This window comes from Halictus rubicundus, chromosome 11 (genome assembly GCF_050948215.1).
Source record: "Halictus rubicundus isolate RS-2024b chromosome 11, iyHalRubi1_principal, whole genome shotgun sequence".
NCBI lineage: Eukaryota > Metazoa > Arthropoda > Insecta > Hymenoptera > Halictidae > Halictus > Halictus rubicundus.
The window spans coordinates 5743951-5764482 of NC_135159.1; the positions used below are offsets into that span (position 1 = coordinate 5743951).

At 32.6% G+C, this 20532-nt stretch overlaps 2 protein-coding genes across 3 annotated transcripts; one reads left to right on the forward strand and one right to left on the reverse strand.

The window, feature by feature from the left end:
* Positions 1–8: 8 nt before the first annotated feature.
* Gcn2 (eukaryotic translation initiation factor 2 alpha kinase Gcn2) lies at positions 9–12384 on the reverse strand. The gene is made up of 14 exons (XM_076796953.1): positions 11872–12384; positions 11088–11257; positions 10610–10871; positions 9786–10026; positions 9248–9543; positions 8687–9061; positions 8020–8532; positions 5833–5996; positions 5056–5489; positions 4305–4581; positions 3585–4098; positions 2890–3372; positions 1462–2345; positions 9–1018 (listed from the first exon to the last, which is right to left on the reverse strand). The coding sequence occupies exons 1-14, from the start codon at positions 11923–11925 to the stop codon at positions 892–894; spliced, it is 4794 nt and encodes a 1597-aa protein (XP_076653068.1). The 5' UTR covers positions 11926–12384; the 3' UTR covers positions 9–891.
* Positions 12385–13026: 642 nt separating this feature from the next.
* On the forward strand, positions 13027–19339 carry Srp54k (signal recognition particle 54k). Of its 2 annotated transcripts, XM_076795683.1 has the most exons (10): positions 13027–13166; positions 13313–13471; positions 14483–14659; positions 15257–15486; positions 15913–16063; positions 16540–16688; positions 16875–17136; positions 17772–17880; positions 18332–18598; positions 19017–19339. In XM_076795683.1, the coding sequence occupies exons 2-10, from the start codon at positions 13394–13396 to the stop codon at positions 19112–19114; spliced, it is 1521 nt and encodes a 506-aa protein (XP_076651798.1). In that variant the 5' UTR covers positions 13027–13166; positions 13313–13393; the 3' UTR covers positions 19115–19339. The 2 variants fall into 2 exon arrangements, with proteins under 2 accessions (XP_076651798.1, XP_076651797.1); XM_076795682.1 differs by having other exon boundaries at positions 13074–13471.
* The last annotated feature ends 1193 nt before the right edge of the window (positions 19340–20532 follow it).

Consider the following 20532-nt stretch of genomic DNA (forward strand, 5'->3'; position numbering starts at 1 on the left):
CATTACCAAGGGGAGATTTCCAATTCGGAAATTTTCCGATAGATCTGATTAAAAGATGGAACTTTTGTCTTGATTACATTTTACGCATATTACAAACACCCAGTATCGGGGATTCCCCGACGGGGACTGATCGTCAGTTATTATTAAAGTTTAGCAATTATAACACTAAATTGTTGTTATCAATTTATTCGGCTCCTTCAAATACCAAACCTTAACAAGATCGATGACGACTTTTGCTGATTTCCTTTGTCGTCAAACCATACTGATAATTAATTTCAACACTTTTTCTACAAAATTACTTAATTTTATTTATAAAAGTTATACAATAACGTTACGACCTATACAGTATACGTTCATATTTTCAGTTTATCTTACATTATCTCCGATTGGTTGTTCTTATGATATAAGAAGCCAGATCAATTTCAAACGCCGCATTCTTAATTATTTTACAACTTTTCATAAAACGAAATACCATCTTGTAGCACCTTGTTGAGTTCGTTTCAAAATTCACTATAATATTATGGATAAAAAAATATAGTATTCCATTTCAGAGAACTAAGTTAATCTTCAAATCTTTTCCATTGTTTATCTTTTACACTATATTGTCCCTTCTTACCAAAGAACTTTTGTGCAGACATTTTGGAACTAATTTAAATTTTTGAAATTTTATGCCCTCTGAGATATTCCAGTAAGTCGAGCTAAAGTAGACGCTTTAGGTATTTTACGCTTGTCCTTTTATTTTATAATTTAGAGGAACTTAAATGGAATAGATTATTTCATATGCAAATCACACCATTTTATTCTGAATCATCTAGTTAAGTGATAAACGACTTGTTTAGTATAATATCTTATGCGTGTATACTTTTAGACTTTTGTAATGTAATAATCTATCTATAAAAGAGTCATATATTGACTATCTATCAGACTATATAGTATCAACACAGGTCGCAATTTTTCTTTTCTCGTTTCCCGCAGTTCCTCGCATATCTCCTTTATATACTTTTTGTGCCTCGCATGTCTAAAAAGAAAGATCACAAATTTAATGTACATAGACATAGAGATGCATCGAAATCATATACACTCCTACATAACAAGATAACACAATGTTTTAATGCTGCAGTGCGTATGACTTTGAATTTTAATAATTTTATAGGAAAACAATACGTTTTTAAATTTCTTCAAATGTCAGTAATGTCAATACTGCACCACGTTTTCGTAGTAAGTTTCGTAATATAATTAGAAATTGCTAAGATAAGCTTGTGAAGGTGGATTACAAAAATGGAGAATTTCAAAACATAAATCGTTTGAACAACAATATGACATGCTACCTATCCTGTTGTCCTACCGAGTTCGTGCAATGCTTGCAACATGAGCTTGCACTTATACATTGTGCTATCTTTTTGCCTGAGAGTGTATGTAAATCAGTTTAACTAATATTATAATTAGATATTAAATACTTACTTATCGATAATGACCTGTATGCTTCTAAGAAAATCCTGATCTTCCTCATCAATTTCCAAAAAACTTATAATTGTTCTAATCACACTCATTTCTAAATACATTGCAAAAATTTCGATTGGTACTTTATGCGCGATTCTTTGAAAATACGTGGACATCTGTGCAAATATAGAATTTTTCAAACTTCTTCTGGAACTACCAGAAAGTTTGTCCCTTTCTGACAAAATAAAATTGATATTTATATTATTTGGATTGTTATTACTGAAATAATTCTCGTTAGCCGATGTTTTACTTTCAGATCTATTTAAGATAGGTATCGATGTATCTAGCCTTTGAAGAAACTCTGCAACTTCTTTATTAGCTATCTTTTTTTCTTGAAATCTATCCCGTTCCCAAGTATGGACTCTCACACCTCCTTTTTCATTGGCTTTTAGGATAACAACTTGGTTGATCGAATGTTCTCTGCAATATTCAAGAATTTCCTCAACGGACATCAAATCCAAAATTGTAACTTTCAATCCAAAGCTCCAAAATTCTTTGAGAAGATCTATCATCTCTTTTTCTCGACGAGTATTGCCCAGACAAGAAATAGCAACATCGATACCGTATTTACTTTCAGAGGATTCTGATGTCTCCAGAACAGCAGATACAAGTTTCTCCAATGAGATGCTGATTCCAGCACCGTATTGTTTAGTTTCTTTACTAGCCATTCCTGTACGTTCAAGGATTTTTCGAAAAGACGATAACATTTTGTCATAACGCCCACCTGCTGCTATTACTTCTCCACATTTTCTTCTACGGCGTTTAACTTCGCACGTTATTTGATAGATTGTACCACTGTGTTGATTTATATTATGCACCAAGAGCGGAACTATTACTACCGTCCACTGAAAAATATAATGGTTGTTACACTTATTAATGATTACATTAAATTACACTTGTAGTAAATTATAATTAACTCAGTTACTCATGCCCGATTTTCTTTAAATTTTATACCGCAGCCCTATGGGTGCGACATCAATACTGTGCAACATAGTTTTCATTCTCAAGGACGACTCCCCTTTTAGGCCTCGAGGCCAACCAAGAGAGGAGGTCATAGTACACATTTTGTAAAATCTTTCAAGGAACATTAGAAAGCTGCATTTTTTAAAATGATTTTCGAACGCAAGAAATTCAGGCATGGGTAATTCCAATGATACTTTTCATACATTGATTTATGATGTAATTCATTAAATTAAAGAACACACTCCATGTATTCTAGGATATAAATTCTATAATCTTTAGGAATTTCAAAATATATTTGGAAATACAGATCTTAAGATCGTTTGAAAATATAATAATTTTTCGTGAAAATAAACGTTTTTTTAAATAATCATTTTTCAAATCCATTATTCGAATCATGTCCAAACCTGTTCTAGTATACGATCTTACCTTAATACCTAATGATTCAATATTTTCCATTACGGTTTCAATTTCTTTTAGTCCCTCTTTAGCTAATGCTGCAGCATCTCCTTTTCTCTTCGTTATAGTTTTCAATACACTATGAATTTTAGCGATAGAACTCTCAGTCTCGAATAAATTGAATAACGTTTCCATGGCTTGATCAGTCAAGCAAAGGCTTATTAGATGCGTTTGGATTTGAAACCGGGAGAACTTTCCATCACGCGCGTCTCGTAGGATTGAATAAATATCTTGATATTTATCTGGATCGATTCCACAGTATATTAACACAGCTTTCAATAACGAAGTATGGTTCAGGCGGATGGTAAAATTTCGTTCTTGTAATTGGGGTAGTTCGTTGATGACTTCCCATACAATGTGTATCAATTCAGCTTCCATTAATAAATTATTTGCAGTAGGGCTTATTATGTCAAATGCACATTCATAAAGTTCTCTAGGATGGAAGCCCAGAACCTACGAAATGTAAACTTTATCAATTACAATCAGAACATGGTACAATAGTGAAATGATGAGAATCATAAATCGGACCAAACGATACCATTGAAACCACTTCAATTACTGTGTAAATAATGACTTTAATGAAAATTGTTTCAAACAAGGTATAAAATGCATAATACTGGCCAAAGGAAGAAGTATGTTCAGTATAAACAAATATCTGTGAATACCTTCTTTTCTCTGAAAACTCTTTCAATGGCATATCTTCTGATATGCAACACATTATTCCAAACTACATATCTTGCGAAAGGAGCGCGTAAATCGTGGGGTATGCAAACAATATTTCCATTACGAGTCATTAATTTGACACTGGAATCTGAAAAACTACAAAACTGACGCGACTTTGGCATCAAAAGCGGCGTGTCTAAATAAACGCCGCCGTGTCTCTGAAAAATTTCAATTACTTTGCACTTCACTCCTTCTTGATATCTTTTCCAAGATAGAAAGTTTACGTAGCCTCTACTAGGCAAATTCATATCGTATGTAATATCGTCCGCTGGCGTGACTTCTTGCATGAAGCAACAAGAGATTAAATATTTATAAGCTTTGCTCTGATTGTTTGAAAGTGTGCGCCGGATCATTTCTTGTAATTCGGTTTCTTCGAGACGTGGGGGAGGTAGGTACTCCGAAGAGAGAAGTTCTTGAGCTGTAGGTCGTTGACTAGGATCATGATTTAATAACCATCTGCAATAACGAATGGATCTTAATAAATTCACTGATATTGAGGATTTAAGAACTGTTCAGGGAATGCGTTCCAAAAATGTATTAATATATACGCGAGTATAGATGCGGACATAATAATACTCATAATAATAGAGAAATTCATGAATGCTTTTGTAGGAAAAAATATTGAAATATGTAATCTTGAATAAAGTTTGTTTAATATTTACCGTAAGATATGAGTTTGTCGTGTCATATCCGACTGCTGCACTTCGGGGGGTAATATGATTTCTTTAGATCGCAGGTTGAGTATAATTGTAATCCGTTCCATTCCCGTTTTCAGTGGCTTATAACACATTTCAAACAATATTATTCCCAGACTGTAAATGTCGACTTTTTGGTTGTAAATGGCTTTCACTGCTTTCGTTGTGAGCTCCGGTGCTACATACAATGCTGTGCCCACTTGTCCTGTTAGCGAGCCCACATCTTCTGTGCCAAAACTGAATCCTACAAAATCATATGGGAAAAAAATTATATTTCTAAATAAATAAAAAAATAGAACCGTCTTTATCACGGATATTTTCAGCATTATTCGAAATAAAATAAATTTTCATTTCTCAGTATGTGATTATCTGAACACATAAATATTGTACAACAGTTACAAAAACGTTTACTTGTTGTAAAAAAATGTAATATCACGTCTAAACGTGAGAGGCAGCTCGGATGACTTTGAGTGACCTTGTAAAGGTTTTAGCCGTCGCTCGTTTTTTGTTAAAAAATTATGTGATCTTGGTTTTGACACATGTTATCAAGAACACTCTCCGAAATTTGGCGGTCTCTACCGATTTGGAATTGGTTAGGGTTAAGGAAAGAAGGACGAATCTGATATATTGGTAACGTTTTGTGTTTTCCCTTTAATAATTTGGTGTCTAGGCAAGTAATTCAGTTTTAATGCATTCCTGTTAACTACTTGCTATTTACCTTTGTCTATAGTTTGTGACTCCTTATCTACCTCCATAGTCTGTACAAATGTAGAGAAAATGTTTGTGGTAGCCAAACCGAAATCTCCAATTTTGACGTGGTCATTGCTGTCCAAGAATATATTCACTGGCTTCAGATCCCTGTGTATCATGCCTTGTTGATGAATGTGCGCTAAACCCTCAACAATTTCTCGGAATAGCCTCCATACTCTTTCTCGATCCTCATAGAGACCTCCATCAATAGCTGTTCGGAGCGTGCTTTTTTCACAGAACTCCATTTGAATATACATGAACTGTATTTCCCTAGTTGTTTTTTCTGATATACTTGTATCCTCATTTTCATCCTCTTTAGCACTTGACGCAGATTCTTGGAAATTTGAATCTCTTTCAAATTCTATACTATCAGAAGATTCTATTCTCAACAAATTCCGCATTCTGGAAAGGAATTCACGATTACTGTTTACAAGGTTTCCAGGACAGAATGTAACTGAAATTACTATGTAAGGTTGTAATATACGAAATGTTCGATTTTTAGTGGTACAAGTCAGTGGTTTCTGTTGTGATATAAGGTGACTAAACTGACATACCATATCTAATAAACTAAATGCCATACAGAAAAATGGTATAAAAAAAATATTAACATTTTTTAAACAGAATAATCTCGACACATTATATCCTAAATTACTAACATATTTAAACAAAAATTTTGTTCAATAAGAAATACTTTTAGCGAAATATATAATGCAAGTTATCGTTTCAAGAATGATTGATTTCTTACAAAAACGCACAATCTTCATCACTGTCGGTGTCACTGGATGCATCGCTGTTGTCTTCGTCACTATCCGGTGGAAGTGTGGCATTTGTACGAGATTTGTATGAAATATTCCATTCGACATCTTGCAAAGGCGGTGCCAATTTTTCAATATCGTCTGTGCCCAAATGCTAAACAATTAATTAATATCTATTACAATAATGCACGTTGTTGTTCTGTTATAAATGAATCGTGAAACGGTTGCAAAAAGAGTGCGTGCTATCTGAAATTGCTTTACGGAAAAGAGTATCTAAATCTTGTAGTATACATGTACCGATTAGTAAGAAATTCGAATGGCGTTTGTCCACCTGGTGGGCTTTCGTTTTTTTTTTAAAGAAAAATGAGATCAAAATTTTGCTTTCTGTTAAGAAGTATTGTCAGGTACGCACGATCTCGCAATTACTATTTTATAGAGATGACGCGCGACTTTACAGACCAATGCAGTGAAGGTGTAAACCAAAGAACTGCATCTTCACTTTAGCCTACATACTTTATTGTAAACAGATTGTGATAGACTAGCGCAGGATAAAGAGACTGCTCGTTTCTGCGCTTCTCAGATTTTGCCTACCGATCGAGGTAGTCACTTTGCTACAATCCTACAAAAATCATTTGTATCGGTGATTAATGTGTTCTTTAGACCTCTGTCTATGAATTAACTGTAAGGCAATCTGCCAAAAGTCTGTGATTCGCTGTGTACCTTAATTAAACTGATTAGGCTAAGTAACCGTTAAGTTAATGTCTCCGCGTTCTCTTCCACACCTGCGCTGTGATAATGCTACACTTCGTGTTTGCAGGCATCTCGGGCGATAATGTATGCGTCTTCGCATTTGTCATTACCAATTTTATGCCTTCGCATATCAATTATGTTACGTTAACACTCGGGGAGAGGAGGGCGCAGGGACTAGCCCTTTGCGTATAACTATATGCGTTGCGCACAGAGTGAAGATAAGATGAAGAAGAAGATGGTAAAAAAGATATAGCTGCCTCCGCGCGCAGCAGTTCCTTGCCAGTCATCGTCTCGTCCGGACGATGGATGTAATCTTAATCTCCAAAGCTAATAAATCTGTAGTTATTATTGTAGATTGAGTCCTCTACTATTCAACCTCTCCTTCTGTCGGCCATCCTGACCGTCCAACTCTGCGGCTCATGAAATCGCTGCTCCTCCAGAGCACCACGAACTCCATAATCCGATTAGGTCCAGCACCACCTCGCGAACCGTCCAAGCGAACAAGTGGAAGCAATTCCTGCAGGTGAGTCCTCTTTATTGAGACTGCGCCCCCATCCCTAAACAGCACCCTCTTCTCACAGACCAGCGTCATGACGCACGAGAATTCGCTCCATTCCGAGCTGAAACGCGTGCAAGGACACTTTGTATAAAGAGCGAAATTAAACGTTTTGTGTTAGACCTAACAGTGTAGCTTCCTGTTACTGTGTCATCTAATCTACGTATTCCGTAAGGCGAACGCAGCTCTCGTTCCCTTTACATCTATCTCTTTTCCGCTCATTGCATCGATTCTTTTACTTTGTTCAGATGTGCTCGAGAGTCAGTTCTTGACAAAAGGGGGGTGTCCCGCTCGCGAGAATTTGCATGCTGCTTCCTGAACCGATGCAATTTTAACCGAGCACTACTGTACCACAAGATTTATAGTTAGATACTCTTTTTCCAGAAAGCGATTTCCGAAATTGCGCGGACTCTTTTGTCAGTTTAAGCTGCCAACGCCGTCACCGAAGTATTAAATACATATTTCGTGGAAGATACAAGATACGGAGATACAAAATTGCACAGCTTTATAAAATGATTCTATTCTGCCATTGTACAGAAATACAGAGGGTGGAAAAATGATTATACTCAAACTCACGTATTGTAAGTTTAAACAAGGGATTAGAGTACTGTTAAGTTATTTAAATCCATGACTATCGTACATTGAGGAAAAATCTTGATAAATATAATAATTTGGCTGCCCACTGTAAGTACCTATTACACGTGTAGGTAACAAGAACAAAAATTCCCTGCTTAAACGATTGAAAAATAGTTGTAGAATCGTAGAAATAGGTTACATAATGAAATAAAATTTAGAAAATACAAATGGAATTATCACCAAAACGTATAACAAGTATAAGTATAACAAATATAGTGATAAGAACAATATTTACGTTAAGCAAGTCCTTGCTCTTCTTCTCCAATGGCGTTTCGTATTCTTTCTCCATTTCGTCAGTTATAGTAGCACTCTCTATCCAAGAATTATAGTAGCGCACCACGTTCTCGTGATTCATGCGTGACAATAATTTCACTTCTCTGGTTATCTTTCTGTTCAGCTGCTTGTTCTTGGGATTAAGTTCGATTCTTTTGATAGCATAAATTCCACCATCCAGTTTATTTTTCACTTTAAGTACGTCACCGAAGGCACCTTTGCCAAGCCATTCGAGAACCTCGAACTCATTTGTAATTCTCGAATGACCACCCAAAGGTGGAACGTATTGCCTAATGTCTGCGTCGGTTTCTTCAGGCTCTCGATTCTCTTGTTCCTCTCTGCGTGGTATCTTCGGCGGTGACAATGCTCGAGCCAAAGGTGCCTTTATGAACGTATGCTGTAACAGTTGTTCAGCGGACCAGCGTTTCCGTTCATCGTTGATGAGGCACTTGTGTAAGAAATCCTGAAGATCAGGCTGAAACAATCATACAACTTACATTATAATATGTGCTTAAATAAAGAAGTCAATTCAGTCATTTCCTATGAAAACGTTTTTATAATTTCAATAATTGTGAATAGAATACGGATCATTTTGACCGTGGTAGGTTTAGTGTTAAACAAGTAAATACCTGATTAATCATTGTTGGATCAATTTTATCTCCAGATGCAATCACTCCGTTTAACAAGGAGAACATAAGTACACCAAAACGATAAATATCAGCTTTCTTCCCACCTCTTCCTTGGATGCTGGGAAAATCTTGTTCTGGTTTGACGACTGTACATGTTTGATAAATGTCGGACAAACGTTTGTTGAGCGAATAATCCGACAACTTAACTGTTCCTGTACGGTCGATGTAGATGCTTGTGTCGCGTAAGTCTTTGTGGACGACATTATTGTCGTGAAGGTAGTTTAGAGCAAATAAGATTCCAGTGGCCAAATAACGAAGGAGATCGATGTCTACAGGAATGTTCTCCAATAGGAAGAAGGAACAGGTAGTACCTATCTAATAAAAATCAACTATTAACGCTTGCAATTACACTCTTACCGTATCCCGTGAAAAGATTAGTGTAAATAATGTAACGAAATGATTTGTTTTCTTACAATAATAAAAATTATATAATTATATTATAAGACTACTAATGTTTCTCTGCAAATAGTTCTATTTGAGCTTTGCAAGCTATAAACTCACCACAAATTCTTGAAGAATATAGACAACTGTTTCATCTCCATTTAGCAAGTATTTCATATTTAGATAGTGCACAAGATTTGGATGATGTAATTTATTCAAATGATTCATCTCTTGCTCGAGACTCCCTATTTGTTTGGTAATATGCTGTACATTGTTTTCATCGATATTATTGTTTCCTTTAAATGTCCATTCGCTAATTGCAAACAGTTCACCAGTTGTCATATCCACACCCGCATATACAACAGATCCTTTGGTACTATGACCCATGCATTTTCCTCTATACACTTGCCGTTCATCTGTGAAAGGTATAATAGAAAATATAATATCTTCTAAATGTAAACTATTTTTGATATTAATGGAACGATCAAAATTTTGTTGGTCATAGATGAAGGACCTTCAAGATGATAACATTGGATATTTTCCATATCTTTTTCTTTTATTTTAAGTAATTTCTCAATGCGGTCCGTATAAAGTTACTTTTTGCGTGATTTATTACTTTCGGATGAAGTGGAATAAATAATTATTATGAATTGTACACCTTTGTTATGATCGAAGTGCAGCGACTTCGTGCCTCTATGCTCACATAAAAAACCATCGGTACTTTCGGAACTACTAGCACATCTTCTTCGAGAATAAGTCCGCGATTTCTCTTGCGGAGATGACGGTATCGTTTGCGACAGATTGTCTGAACGATCACTACTCAAGCGAATCGACTCTTTTCGATTACGAATTTCAGCTTTTAAAGCTTCTTGTCGTTTTTGAATTTCATCCTGCAGTACCTGCAATTTTTTTCTTATATTACTCTCAAAATTTTTCAAGCCAGAAAAAAAGTACTTTATATATACATATACACTGTATACAGGGAGATTCGCATAATTATAACAGCCTATCTGTTTTGACAGAAATTTTAAAAAAATATGTTAGAGGAAAAAGATGAATGAATCAATGCAGATTATGTATTCACAGCAATACTTTTTTTTTTATAAATGCAACGATGCATTTGCATTATGTAATACTATTATCTTTTTCTAAAACGCAAATCCTTCTTCTGTTTCCCATGGATCAAATTCTCTTCTTATTCTATGCAAAAATGGATGTGAAAATTATAATCGAAAAGTGATTAGTGTAAAAGGTATTTTACTTTTAATATTGTACAGATTATCATGTGAAAGACAGGGAAAATATGACCATGGGAAATCTGTCTTTTCATTTGCCCTTATCTCACAGACGATAATTTGAAGGAAATGTAGAAGTAAACTATCTTTCAGAATGCTATCTTTCGATTTTTCAGAATGCATGCATTGGTTAAGCAAACTTAATCGCATTTCTCATTTCTACATTTAATAAATCACGTAATTTAACCTGTCTCTCTTGATCTTCCTTGAGCTGTTTTTCCACCATTTCAAGCTCAATTTTTTCTTGTCTCCTCGAGACCATTTCTTCGTAGAAGCTACGGTAGCTTGGTTTTTGGTTCTCATGAAGGTATTTTTGAACATGTTGGGCCAGCTCAAAGATCATTACTTCTCCCTGCAGCCGTGTTGTCAAATCCACTAATTCTGAGTATAATGTATCAACTTGTTGATGAGATAAGCCTTTACTGTTTTGAAGTTCTATATTCGGCGATCTGTAATTTATTAAAGAGTTACTGTTTTCTGATTTGTATACATTATGCTTACTTGGCAGCAAGGAATTAATTTTTTTCTAATACTTTTTACACCCAGTATGTTATTCGAGCATTGTATATTGTATTTAAAAAATTATTGTTTCAGAAAATGTTCATAATATCAATTACACAGTCAAACAAATAAAATTGCATGAAAAAAGGCTATAAGTTACTTACTCATCAGGATAGTTATCGTTACATGTTACATGTAAGTCAATTTGTGCATGTACTTCAGCTGGACCTGACATACCTCTTTGGGGTATTAACGTAACTATGATATCCAATGGCTGCCATTTTCGCTTACTTTTTCCACGTCGCAAATCCCGAAGTTCGTCTCCGAAAATACTCTACACAATAAATAACATTGTTAATTACATTATAAAGAATCACTTAATAATAAATGAAATTGAAAATGTTACATAAAATGCACATTTATGTCACAAAAATAAAATGAGCCTAAGATTATTTTGGTCACTATATTTATATGAAACATTTTTGTCTACATACATCATTTTTGTCATTTTTATCACAAGAGAAAGCAAGAAATTTTTCAGCTGAAATTTTTAATTTTACTTGCTCAATTAGAACAGAATAAATAAGATATTGACTGTCTTAATCGATAGAATTCCTAATGCATTATTAGATGTGATAAAGAACAAAATAGAAATTTCTAAAGATTGAACAAACAAGTGATATAAAGTTATGAGTTTGTTTTTCACAGTTGAAAGAAATTTTGTTTTTCTTTTTAAGTAAGTATGTATGTAGATCATGACTTATCACATGTTTTTCACGTTTATAAACTATATTTCAAATAAGAATATCGACTTTTTCAAAATAGCAAAAATATAGTTGTGTCTATAAATATTCATAGCACAGTAATAATTTTTTAAATAGCAGTCAATTTATTTGTTATACTATGTACATTATCTAGATGAAAATGTTAATGCATTTTTAAACTCACCTTCAAGACCGCGATTTCGTTTTCCTGTCGATCTTTAAAAGATTCACAGGACATATTTCTCCTAATGCATTACAATCCTCATTCTCTAACCTCAAAAATGTTTAATTACCTCAAATAATTGCATTCAACTCGTTATTCGACACTTAACCTTAATTTTATTCAAGTATGGCCCGTTTAGAGTGTTAATTTGCACAAACATTTCAATATCTCACACATTTTTTCACATGATGTTCAATTAAGATATTAACGTTGGCGTATCAAGTTTAAATTCAAGAATTTTTTATAAAATTGTTTAAACTATGCGAACAAAATTAATATCCGAGAGTAACATTATTTTCTTCATTTTTTAAATATGTAACTCATAAACAAAACTTTTGACATGTAAAAAAGTTTCAAAACAGTTTACGAAAATAAATACATTTGCCGCTTCCTTTCCACAGACGATCTACCTAAGTATACAATGCTATATAGAATACTAAGCATGCACACAAAATATTATGTATCTACTTGTGGATCTCCGTGTGTGTCACGAAAACGCGTTTTCAGCATACATCAGATTAAAATTGCGGGAACTTCACATTCAAATTAATAATATTGATAACGTATTATCACAGACGAGGCATCGTCTGTGGTATTATTAGGCACCATTAAATTAGAAAGTCTGTAAATTAATTGTATACCTTTATAATATGAAAATTTATTGTCAGATTTAAAAAATTTTAATGACATTAAAAAGTGAAGATTAAATTTGTGATTTAAATTAAAAATTGCAATTAAATAATGGCCAATTTAGTGCCAGCATCAGCGGTTAAATATTATTATGAGTTAATTTATACACTTTCTAGAAAATTTAAACAAAAAATTCAAATATAGTAATTCTTCTATAATGAAATTTTTAAATTCAAATTAGTAGCTCTAGCACTGTAGCATAATTTTCTTAAAGAGTAGGATTATACACTATTATTAAATTTAAAATTAAAATATTAGTAATCAGATTTAAAACATTAAAATTAAACATTATGGCAAATATGTTTGAAAATAAAGTCATATAACATTAGATTAAAAGGGGTCAATGTTAACATCATCTCTTTTCAAATGTATCTATGTAATGGTAAATTTTATTTATTTAGAATTTGACATTATTAAACTAACGAAGTAAAACGAAATGTATTGTGTCAGTGACATCTTTGGATCCACACCATATGTTACAAGTACTTTATTTGATACCTGTTATCAATGGCCTAACCTGACGTAACATAACCTGTGTTTTTTGCCTACGTTTAAAGGGTTATATTGTACGTCAAAGTGGAAATAGTATTTGACAAGAATTTTTTGTGGAAACAGTTTTTGAACAGTTTTAAAATTTTAAAACCTATTTTTAAGATAAATAAATATAAGGTTTAGCTTTATTCTATTCTAAAATCTGAATGTCTCATTACAGTGTGCTGGCAAAATTTGGATAACGACTGTGTATATAAATCTTTTCATTTCAACTGTGTAAAAGTTAAATAGTGATTGCAAAATGGTTCTCGCGGATTTGGGTCGTAAAATTACATCTGCTTTACGATCTTTAAGCAATGCAACTGTTATCAATGAAGAGGTGAGTATTTATCTAAGAACATAACCTAAATCTTAATTTTGACGTACTGAAAACATTGAAAACATTTAAGCATCTTGAACAGCTTCGTGGTTTTATAATGTAATTATTCATATAGAGCTTAACAACTTTTTTACTTTTCTGGATAAATAGTATAGGTGCAAGAGATATAGCTTTTCGTTAGTAATGAATACTTTACTAAATAGATAATATATTAAATGATTTTATATTATTATACTATAACAAAAATGATTAGTTAATGTTACAAAGATAACAATTCGTAAATTGCCTACTAAGTATACATATAATTATAACATTTAATAGCATAAACATTACAATTAGTAAACATATGTTTTAAACATATGTTCTAAATGATTCAATTATGGCAGACACTATTCTGTTTGGACAAAACAGTTATGTTGCACATGAAAAAGATGATATTATTCCTATAAGTGAATTATTAATTGTGACCACATTCAACTTAAAAATAACAATAATGAAACCTATTATATTTTTTATAAGAAGCAATTATCATATTCTAATATGCCTTTAATATATTGTCAATTGAGATGTTAACACGTACGTCTCTTTGCATAAAACAGTAGTCTATAAAATAATATTTATGAACGGTAAGATATTAAGACTACATGGTATAGACTTGGAAGAGGTCAAATAAGACTATTGAAATCAAAAAGACTAATCAAAGAATCTACTAATATATTTAGTATTCTTATCAGATGTAGTCAAAAATATTATGCATATCACGTTAACATGTTAGCAAACGTATGAGGTGACAAAACTGATTGAAAATAAATTGCACAACATTTAAAAAAAATTTAATTTTATTTGTTATTGCAATTATTATCTGTTTACGCATAAAAAGATTTTTTGTAAGTCTTTTTATAAAAAATAAGACAGTTACAGTCAACATTGTTCGACAGAACAAATATTAGTGGATGGCTATAGACAGTACTTCCATCAATGTGTTAATAATACTTATTATTTTGCTTATAGGTTCTTAATTCTATGTTAAAAGAGATATGTGCTGCATTGTTGGAGGCTGATGTTAACATAAAACTTGTAAAAAAATTGAGAGAAAATGTGCGCTTCGTTATTGATTTTGATGATATGGCAGGTGGTCTTAATAAAAGGAGGATGATACAGAGCGCTGTATTTAAAGAACTTGTAAAGGTAACTTTATTTGCAATAAAGTATTTTATATGGCTATATAAATACTATGGTTATATAACATAAATTTATATGACTGTAGATTATATGGCTATAATACCGTTTCTGTTCTGATAATCAGTAAGTATTAAAAATGATTTTACAAAAACAAAGAAGTAACCAAGTCAAAATTTTCATTTTTAGGTGCAGTCTCGCGACCTTGATTTTATTTTGACTTGCACCTTTCTTTTTTTATTCTTCATAAATGTTTGAGTTTCTTGTTTTTGTTACATCAATAGTAAAATTGTTGCCCAAATTATTTATAGTCGAGGACAATATTAAATGGACAGGTAGTGGACATTTTTTGAGAGACAAAAATAAGATTATCACATTAAAAATGACTTTGTACACAGTTTGAAAAAAATATAAAGTCTCTATTTCTGCGTGCCTTGATTTTCTGTTACTGTTAATATACGTGTTACTTTCAAAGTATGTAAATGAATATCAAGGTTGCTGCATATCATGCAATATTCGAATCACCAGTGCATTCTTTTTTGGAAATTTAATAGGAACTGTTAGCTTAAGGTGTTTACAATTCACTAAATATATGATTTGTTACAGTTGATTGATCCAGGAGTAAAAGCTTATCAACCTGTAAAAGGACGACCAAATATTATCATGTTTGTTGGTTTGCAAGGTTCGGGAAAAACTACTACTTGCACAAAACTTGCGTACCACTACCTAAAGAAAAATTGGAAGGCATGTTTAGTTTGTGCTGACACATTCCGTGCTGGTGCTTATGATCAAATAAAACAGAATGCAACAAAAGCTAGAATTCCATTTTACGGAAGGTTAGTAAAATTACAATTTATCATGTTTGTAATTATAATAATAATATTTGTTTGCTCTTTCCATATATTTATGTCTCTAAATATATCGTCATGTACTACATTAACAGTTCTTCTCGGTTGGTTGTTCGTTCTTTCATTCCCTTTTTCCCTTTTCCCCAATTTCCTATTTATACCTCCTTAAAACTTTGCATGCTCTTTTATTCATTCTCCTGACATGACCTTCTCGAATTCTTTCTCTAAACTTCCCTGCTACACTAAACACTTTCTCCATATATGCACTTTACGCATTCCCTCGTGTGTTTCTGAATTCACATGTTTGTACTTGCACTAAATTAACTCAACAATTTTTTCCAAATTTCTATCAATATAGACAATTTAAGCAGTAAGATAAATTAAAAAATACAAATATAAATATTATTCTCCTAGTTACACAGAAGTGGATCCAGTAGCAATAGCACAGGACGGTGTAGAAACATTTAAAAAGGAAGGCTATGAAATCATTATTGTTGACACAAGTGGAAGACACAAGCAGGAAGAGTCTTTGTTCGAAGAGATGCTTCAAGTTGCTAATGCAATTGTAAGTAATTCCGAAAATATATGTACAATACTACCTGGTTGTGCATTGTAGGTCTGAGGTTTTATTACAATACTTATCTGAACAGAATAAAATTTTTTTCACCGCATTTTTTACAACATATTCGTCCTTTAATACCGTTCAAATTGCATGTCAAATATTTTTTGTGTATTGTATTTTTATTAATACTTTCGATGAGAGAGACTATTGTAATGTTGACTTACAGTTGTCGAATTAAATCTTTAATATGTAGTTATGCCAAAAATAATATGAATTTTAAAATGAATAATAAAAATATAACTACACACTATAGATATTGCTGAAGTAAAAGTTTATTTTTCTTAGGAATGAAACTTGATTTATTTTTCAGAATCTATTTGATATTTATTTTTAAATTAAATCATTTTTAATATTTTATCATAATTCCGTTGTTATTATCTATTCTTCAAACGAAAAGTGAAGAGTGAAATTGTTTTCAGCAACCAGACAATATAATTTTCGTGATGGATGCGACAATAGGTCAGGCTTGTGAAGCTCAAGCAAAAGCTTTCAAAGAACGTGTGAATGTTGGTTCCATCATCATTACAAAACTTGATGGTCATGCCAAAGGTGGAGGGGCACTTTCAGCGTAAGTTTCACTAAATTTAAGTTTAAATTAATGTTTCATTAAGTACAATATTTAGTATAATAGCAAGTATTTTATATTATATTGATACTGAACATTCTCATGGGTTCATATGAATCGAAATTTGTTGACTGCCTGCTGAATTACTATAAATTTCAAAGTTTCTTATATTGTTGTATGTTTTTGCAGGGTCGCTGCGACACAAAGTCCAGTAATTTTTGTCGGTACAGGAGAACACATAGATGATCTAGAACCATTCAAAACGAAGCCTTTTATCAGTAAACTGTTGGGCATGGGCGACATAGAAGGTCTTATAGATAAAGTAAATGAATTAAATCTTGACGATAATGAAGAATTACTTGAAAAAATCAAACACGGTCAGTTTACTTTGAGGGATATGTACGAACAGTTTCAAAACATTATGAAAATGGGTCCATTTTCTCAGCTAATGGTGAGTACTGTTTGTACAATAAGTTTACGTACATTCAATTTTTGTTAGTATCAATAATTATCTTACATTCCTTTCCATATTTTACATTAAATTAATATTCGTACTGTAGGAATAAAAGCGAATGTTGATGCACGAGAATAACGACTATTATAACGACTATTAACTGTTTTACTGCTCAAGTCGACGGCGACTATTCGTCTATTGTGCGTCGCTCGATTGCGCTATTTTATATCGCCCGGATCCCTTGTCTTCGCGCGGATCGCGATCGTGATCGCGGGTCAGGGATCGTTCGTCCTAGGCGCGACTTGTCCTGGCGTTTTTGGGTAATTAGGACTAATTACCTAAAACAGCGCACCTAATGTGCGTTGCTTTGTCGTTTGTCCGCTGGTCCGCGACAAGGTGATACGTGACGTAACGACTATTCCAACTGAACAATTATGGCAAATTTTATAAAGCATCATGAACAAAATTCGTTGATCGAAATATGTGGTCCAGCCTCGTAAACATGTTATTAATCTTAATTGCTTCAAGTGATTACCTTGCGATATTGCGTGATTACCACATTATGAATGCATCATTATCTATTTAAATAATTTCAAACTAAAATAATGTAAATGAATATATTTTTTAAATAGGGAATGATTCCTGGCTTAAGTCAAGATTTTATGTCAAAAGGTTCAGAACAGGAATCCATGGCTAGGTTAAAACGATTGATGACCATTATGGATAGTATGAATGATTCAGGTAAATATATTTTTTGTAATTAAGTTAATGTTTACTACATTCTCAAATTGTTGTAATTTGATTTATTGTATTCGTTCAATTTTCCACAGTGTGTTTATGCATTTATCTTTGATTCATTTTTTACGTTTAAACGGAACAGTATCTGTAGAAAATAAGAAACGTTGCCATTGAAAAACTTTTTCTAAAAACAAACAATATTTGTAATATTTCTTTCATTTCTGTAATCGTATTACCTTGAAGGTAATTGTATGGTACATTGTTAAATTCATTTTGATACACGCTTTCATGGGGTGTCGAGAAATATAATGAAGACATTGAAGGTCACCTTCATTTTCAAAAATTATTCTTATTGCGTTTATGTGAAAAATATTGATCAGTAAATGCGTATACATCTTGTATATACTCACATAGTATATTTTAGAAGCTGGTTAACGTTAACCAATATTTCTAGAATTAGACAATAGGGATGGCGCAAAATTGTTCAGCAAACAGCCAGGCAGAATAGTCAGAGTAGCCCAAGGCTCTGGAGTAACGGAAAAAGAAGTCAAAGATTTAATTACACAGTATACCAAATTTGCAGCTGTTGTAAAGAAAATGGGTGGTATTAAAGGATTATTTAAAGCAGGAGATATGACAAAGAATGTAAATTCTACACAAATTGCAAAATTAAATCATCAAATGGCAAAAATGATGGATCCACGAGTCTTGCATCAAATGGGTGAGTTATTTTGCCAATTTTATTGTCCTTATAATGCTGTCTCACTGTTTGAAGAGTTTTATGAAATTCATAAAATAGTAGAAACTTTGTTTTATATGCTCGAGTTATTTATTATATAATTTTAACTACTGTGCACTCACAGAAATATATGGTCTTATTTTAAATTGATATAATTAGGATTAATTACTGTTGCTATAAAAAGGTCATGCAGTATTAAGCAGGGATGAAAAGAAATATTCAAAACATTAGACATTAATGTTACTACTATAATATTACTGCAATAGTACAAACTAGAAATATCAAAATTTCTAATACACACGACAGTTTAAACTTGCATTCTTCTCTAAAGCTTGGAACAATGTTTATTTAGACAAATGAATTCATTTGTTTTCTATAATAAATGAAATGGTTTTCTCAGGTGGTATGCCAGGACTGCAAAATATTATGAAACAACTTCAACAGGGTGCAGCGGGAGGACTTGGTAACTTAATGGGTGGTTTTGGTGGGAAATCGTGAGAAAGAAACACATCAGGCAGATCCATTTTCAGTTTCTGATGTATATCTCCATTAAATAACATCGGTCAGAAGCGGAGGAGGGCAAGAGATTCATTGCATTGACTTCAACCGAGAATGGTCTCTTGAAAGAAATGATACAAATCTAGAGAGAATTTTATGTTTAGGGATTTTTCTCAACGCGAAACAAAAAAAAATAATAAAAAACGATTTTCTGTATTATATAAACGTCGTTCGCAGTTTTTCGACATTACCTCTGTAAACTTGTTCCCATTTTTACTCTGCATCTTTTTTGTATATATACCGCTTTCATAGTACTTTATCTTTATCTGCTCTATCTACCATTAGTTGCCAATAAGCTGGAAATGTGTATGTGGTATCAAGTATCAATAAATCGACGTTATTTTTATTTTTTATTGTTTATTCTCGCCGTACCAATTTATTATTTCATTGGACTTTTCTGTTCAAATATTTTTAAACTGTGTAACATCTTTTCTTCTATTACAATAGTTTTGTAATAATCAGTTGTATCTTTGGAAAAACTAATTTAACGTGAAATAATAAGTTTTAAGTATTTCCCTTGGTGATTATACTAATAGTGGCTTTGAATAAAGCGCTTATCATAAATACATTAGCTTCCAGAGATCACAGAAGCCTCACAACGACCTCCAGAAAGCATCAAGGCCCTCTCAGTGACTGTTAATGATTCCAAATGGCTTTTTCATTCATTCGTAAAGGTCTATACATGCTATTTGAGCACCTTCTAAAAACTGATCAGAAAGTAAAGGTCAATAATGACTGCGAAATTCCAGAGTTACGTCCACGGCTGACAAACGGTGACCAACGGGAAAATCCAAAGCCCACGTGTTACACAGAGAACACTGAATCCGGCACAGTTATTCAATTATACGATTGTCTAAAATTACTATTGAAGAGTACTTGATGAATTATAATTTCACAGTAATTCAACTAAACCGTTTTTAATTAAAAGTTCGAAGTTCATATATATTTCATTACATACGAAATTAATGCATAGAAATTTCATTACACAAATAATACGAGAAATTATTATTTCAAATAACTATTTAATTTAAATAGTTTTAATTTAAACGGAAATAATTTTTCAATATTTCATGTCTGAGAAACTTGTGTAATAGATTACGCACACGATTCACCTTACATGTGGACATATACGTCGATACCTTTTTTCGCTTTTCCCACTTCTTTCACTCCCACATGCGCATACACAAAAGCATACATCATCCAATAAATATTTTCATATGACTCGCATACCAGACCTAGACATCACTGAAGAAAAAATCATTCTCGAACAATTGTGTAAAGAATATTTTATTATAATATGCAATACTTGATCGAACGTAATTTTCAAATACTTTGGCGTATGTTTATTTAACTAAATA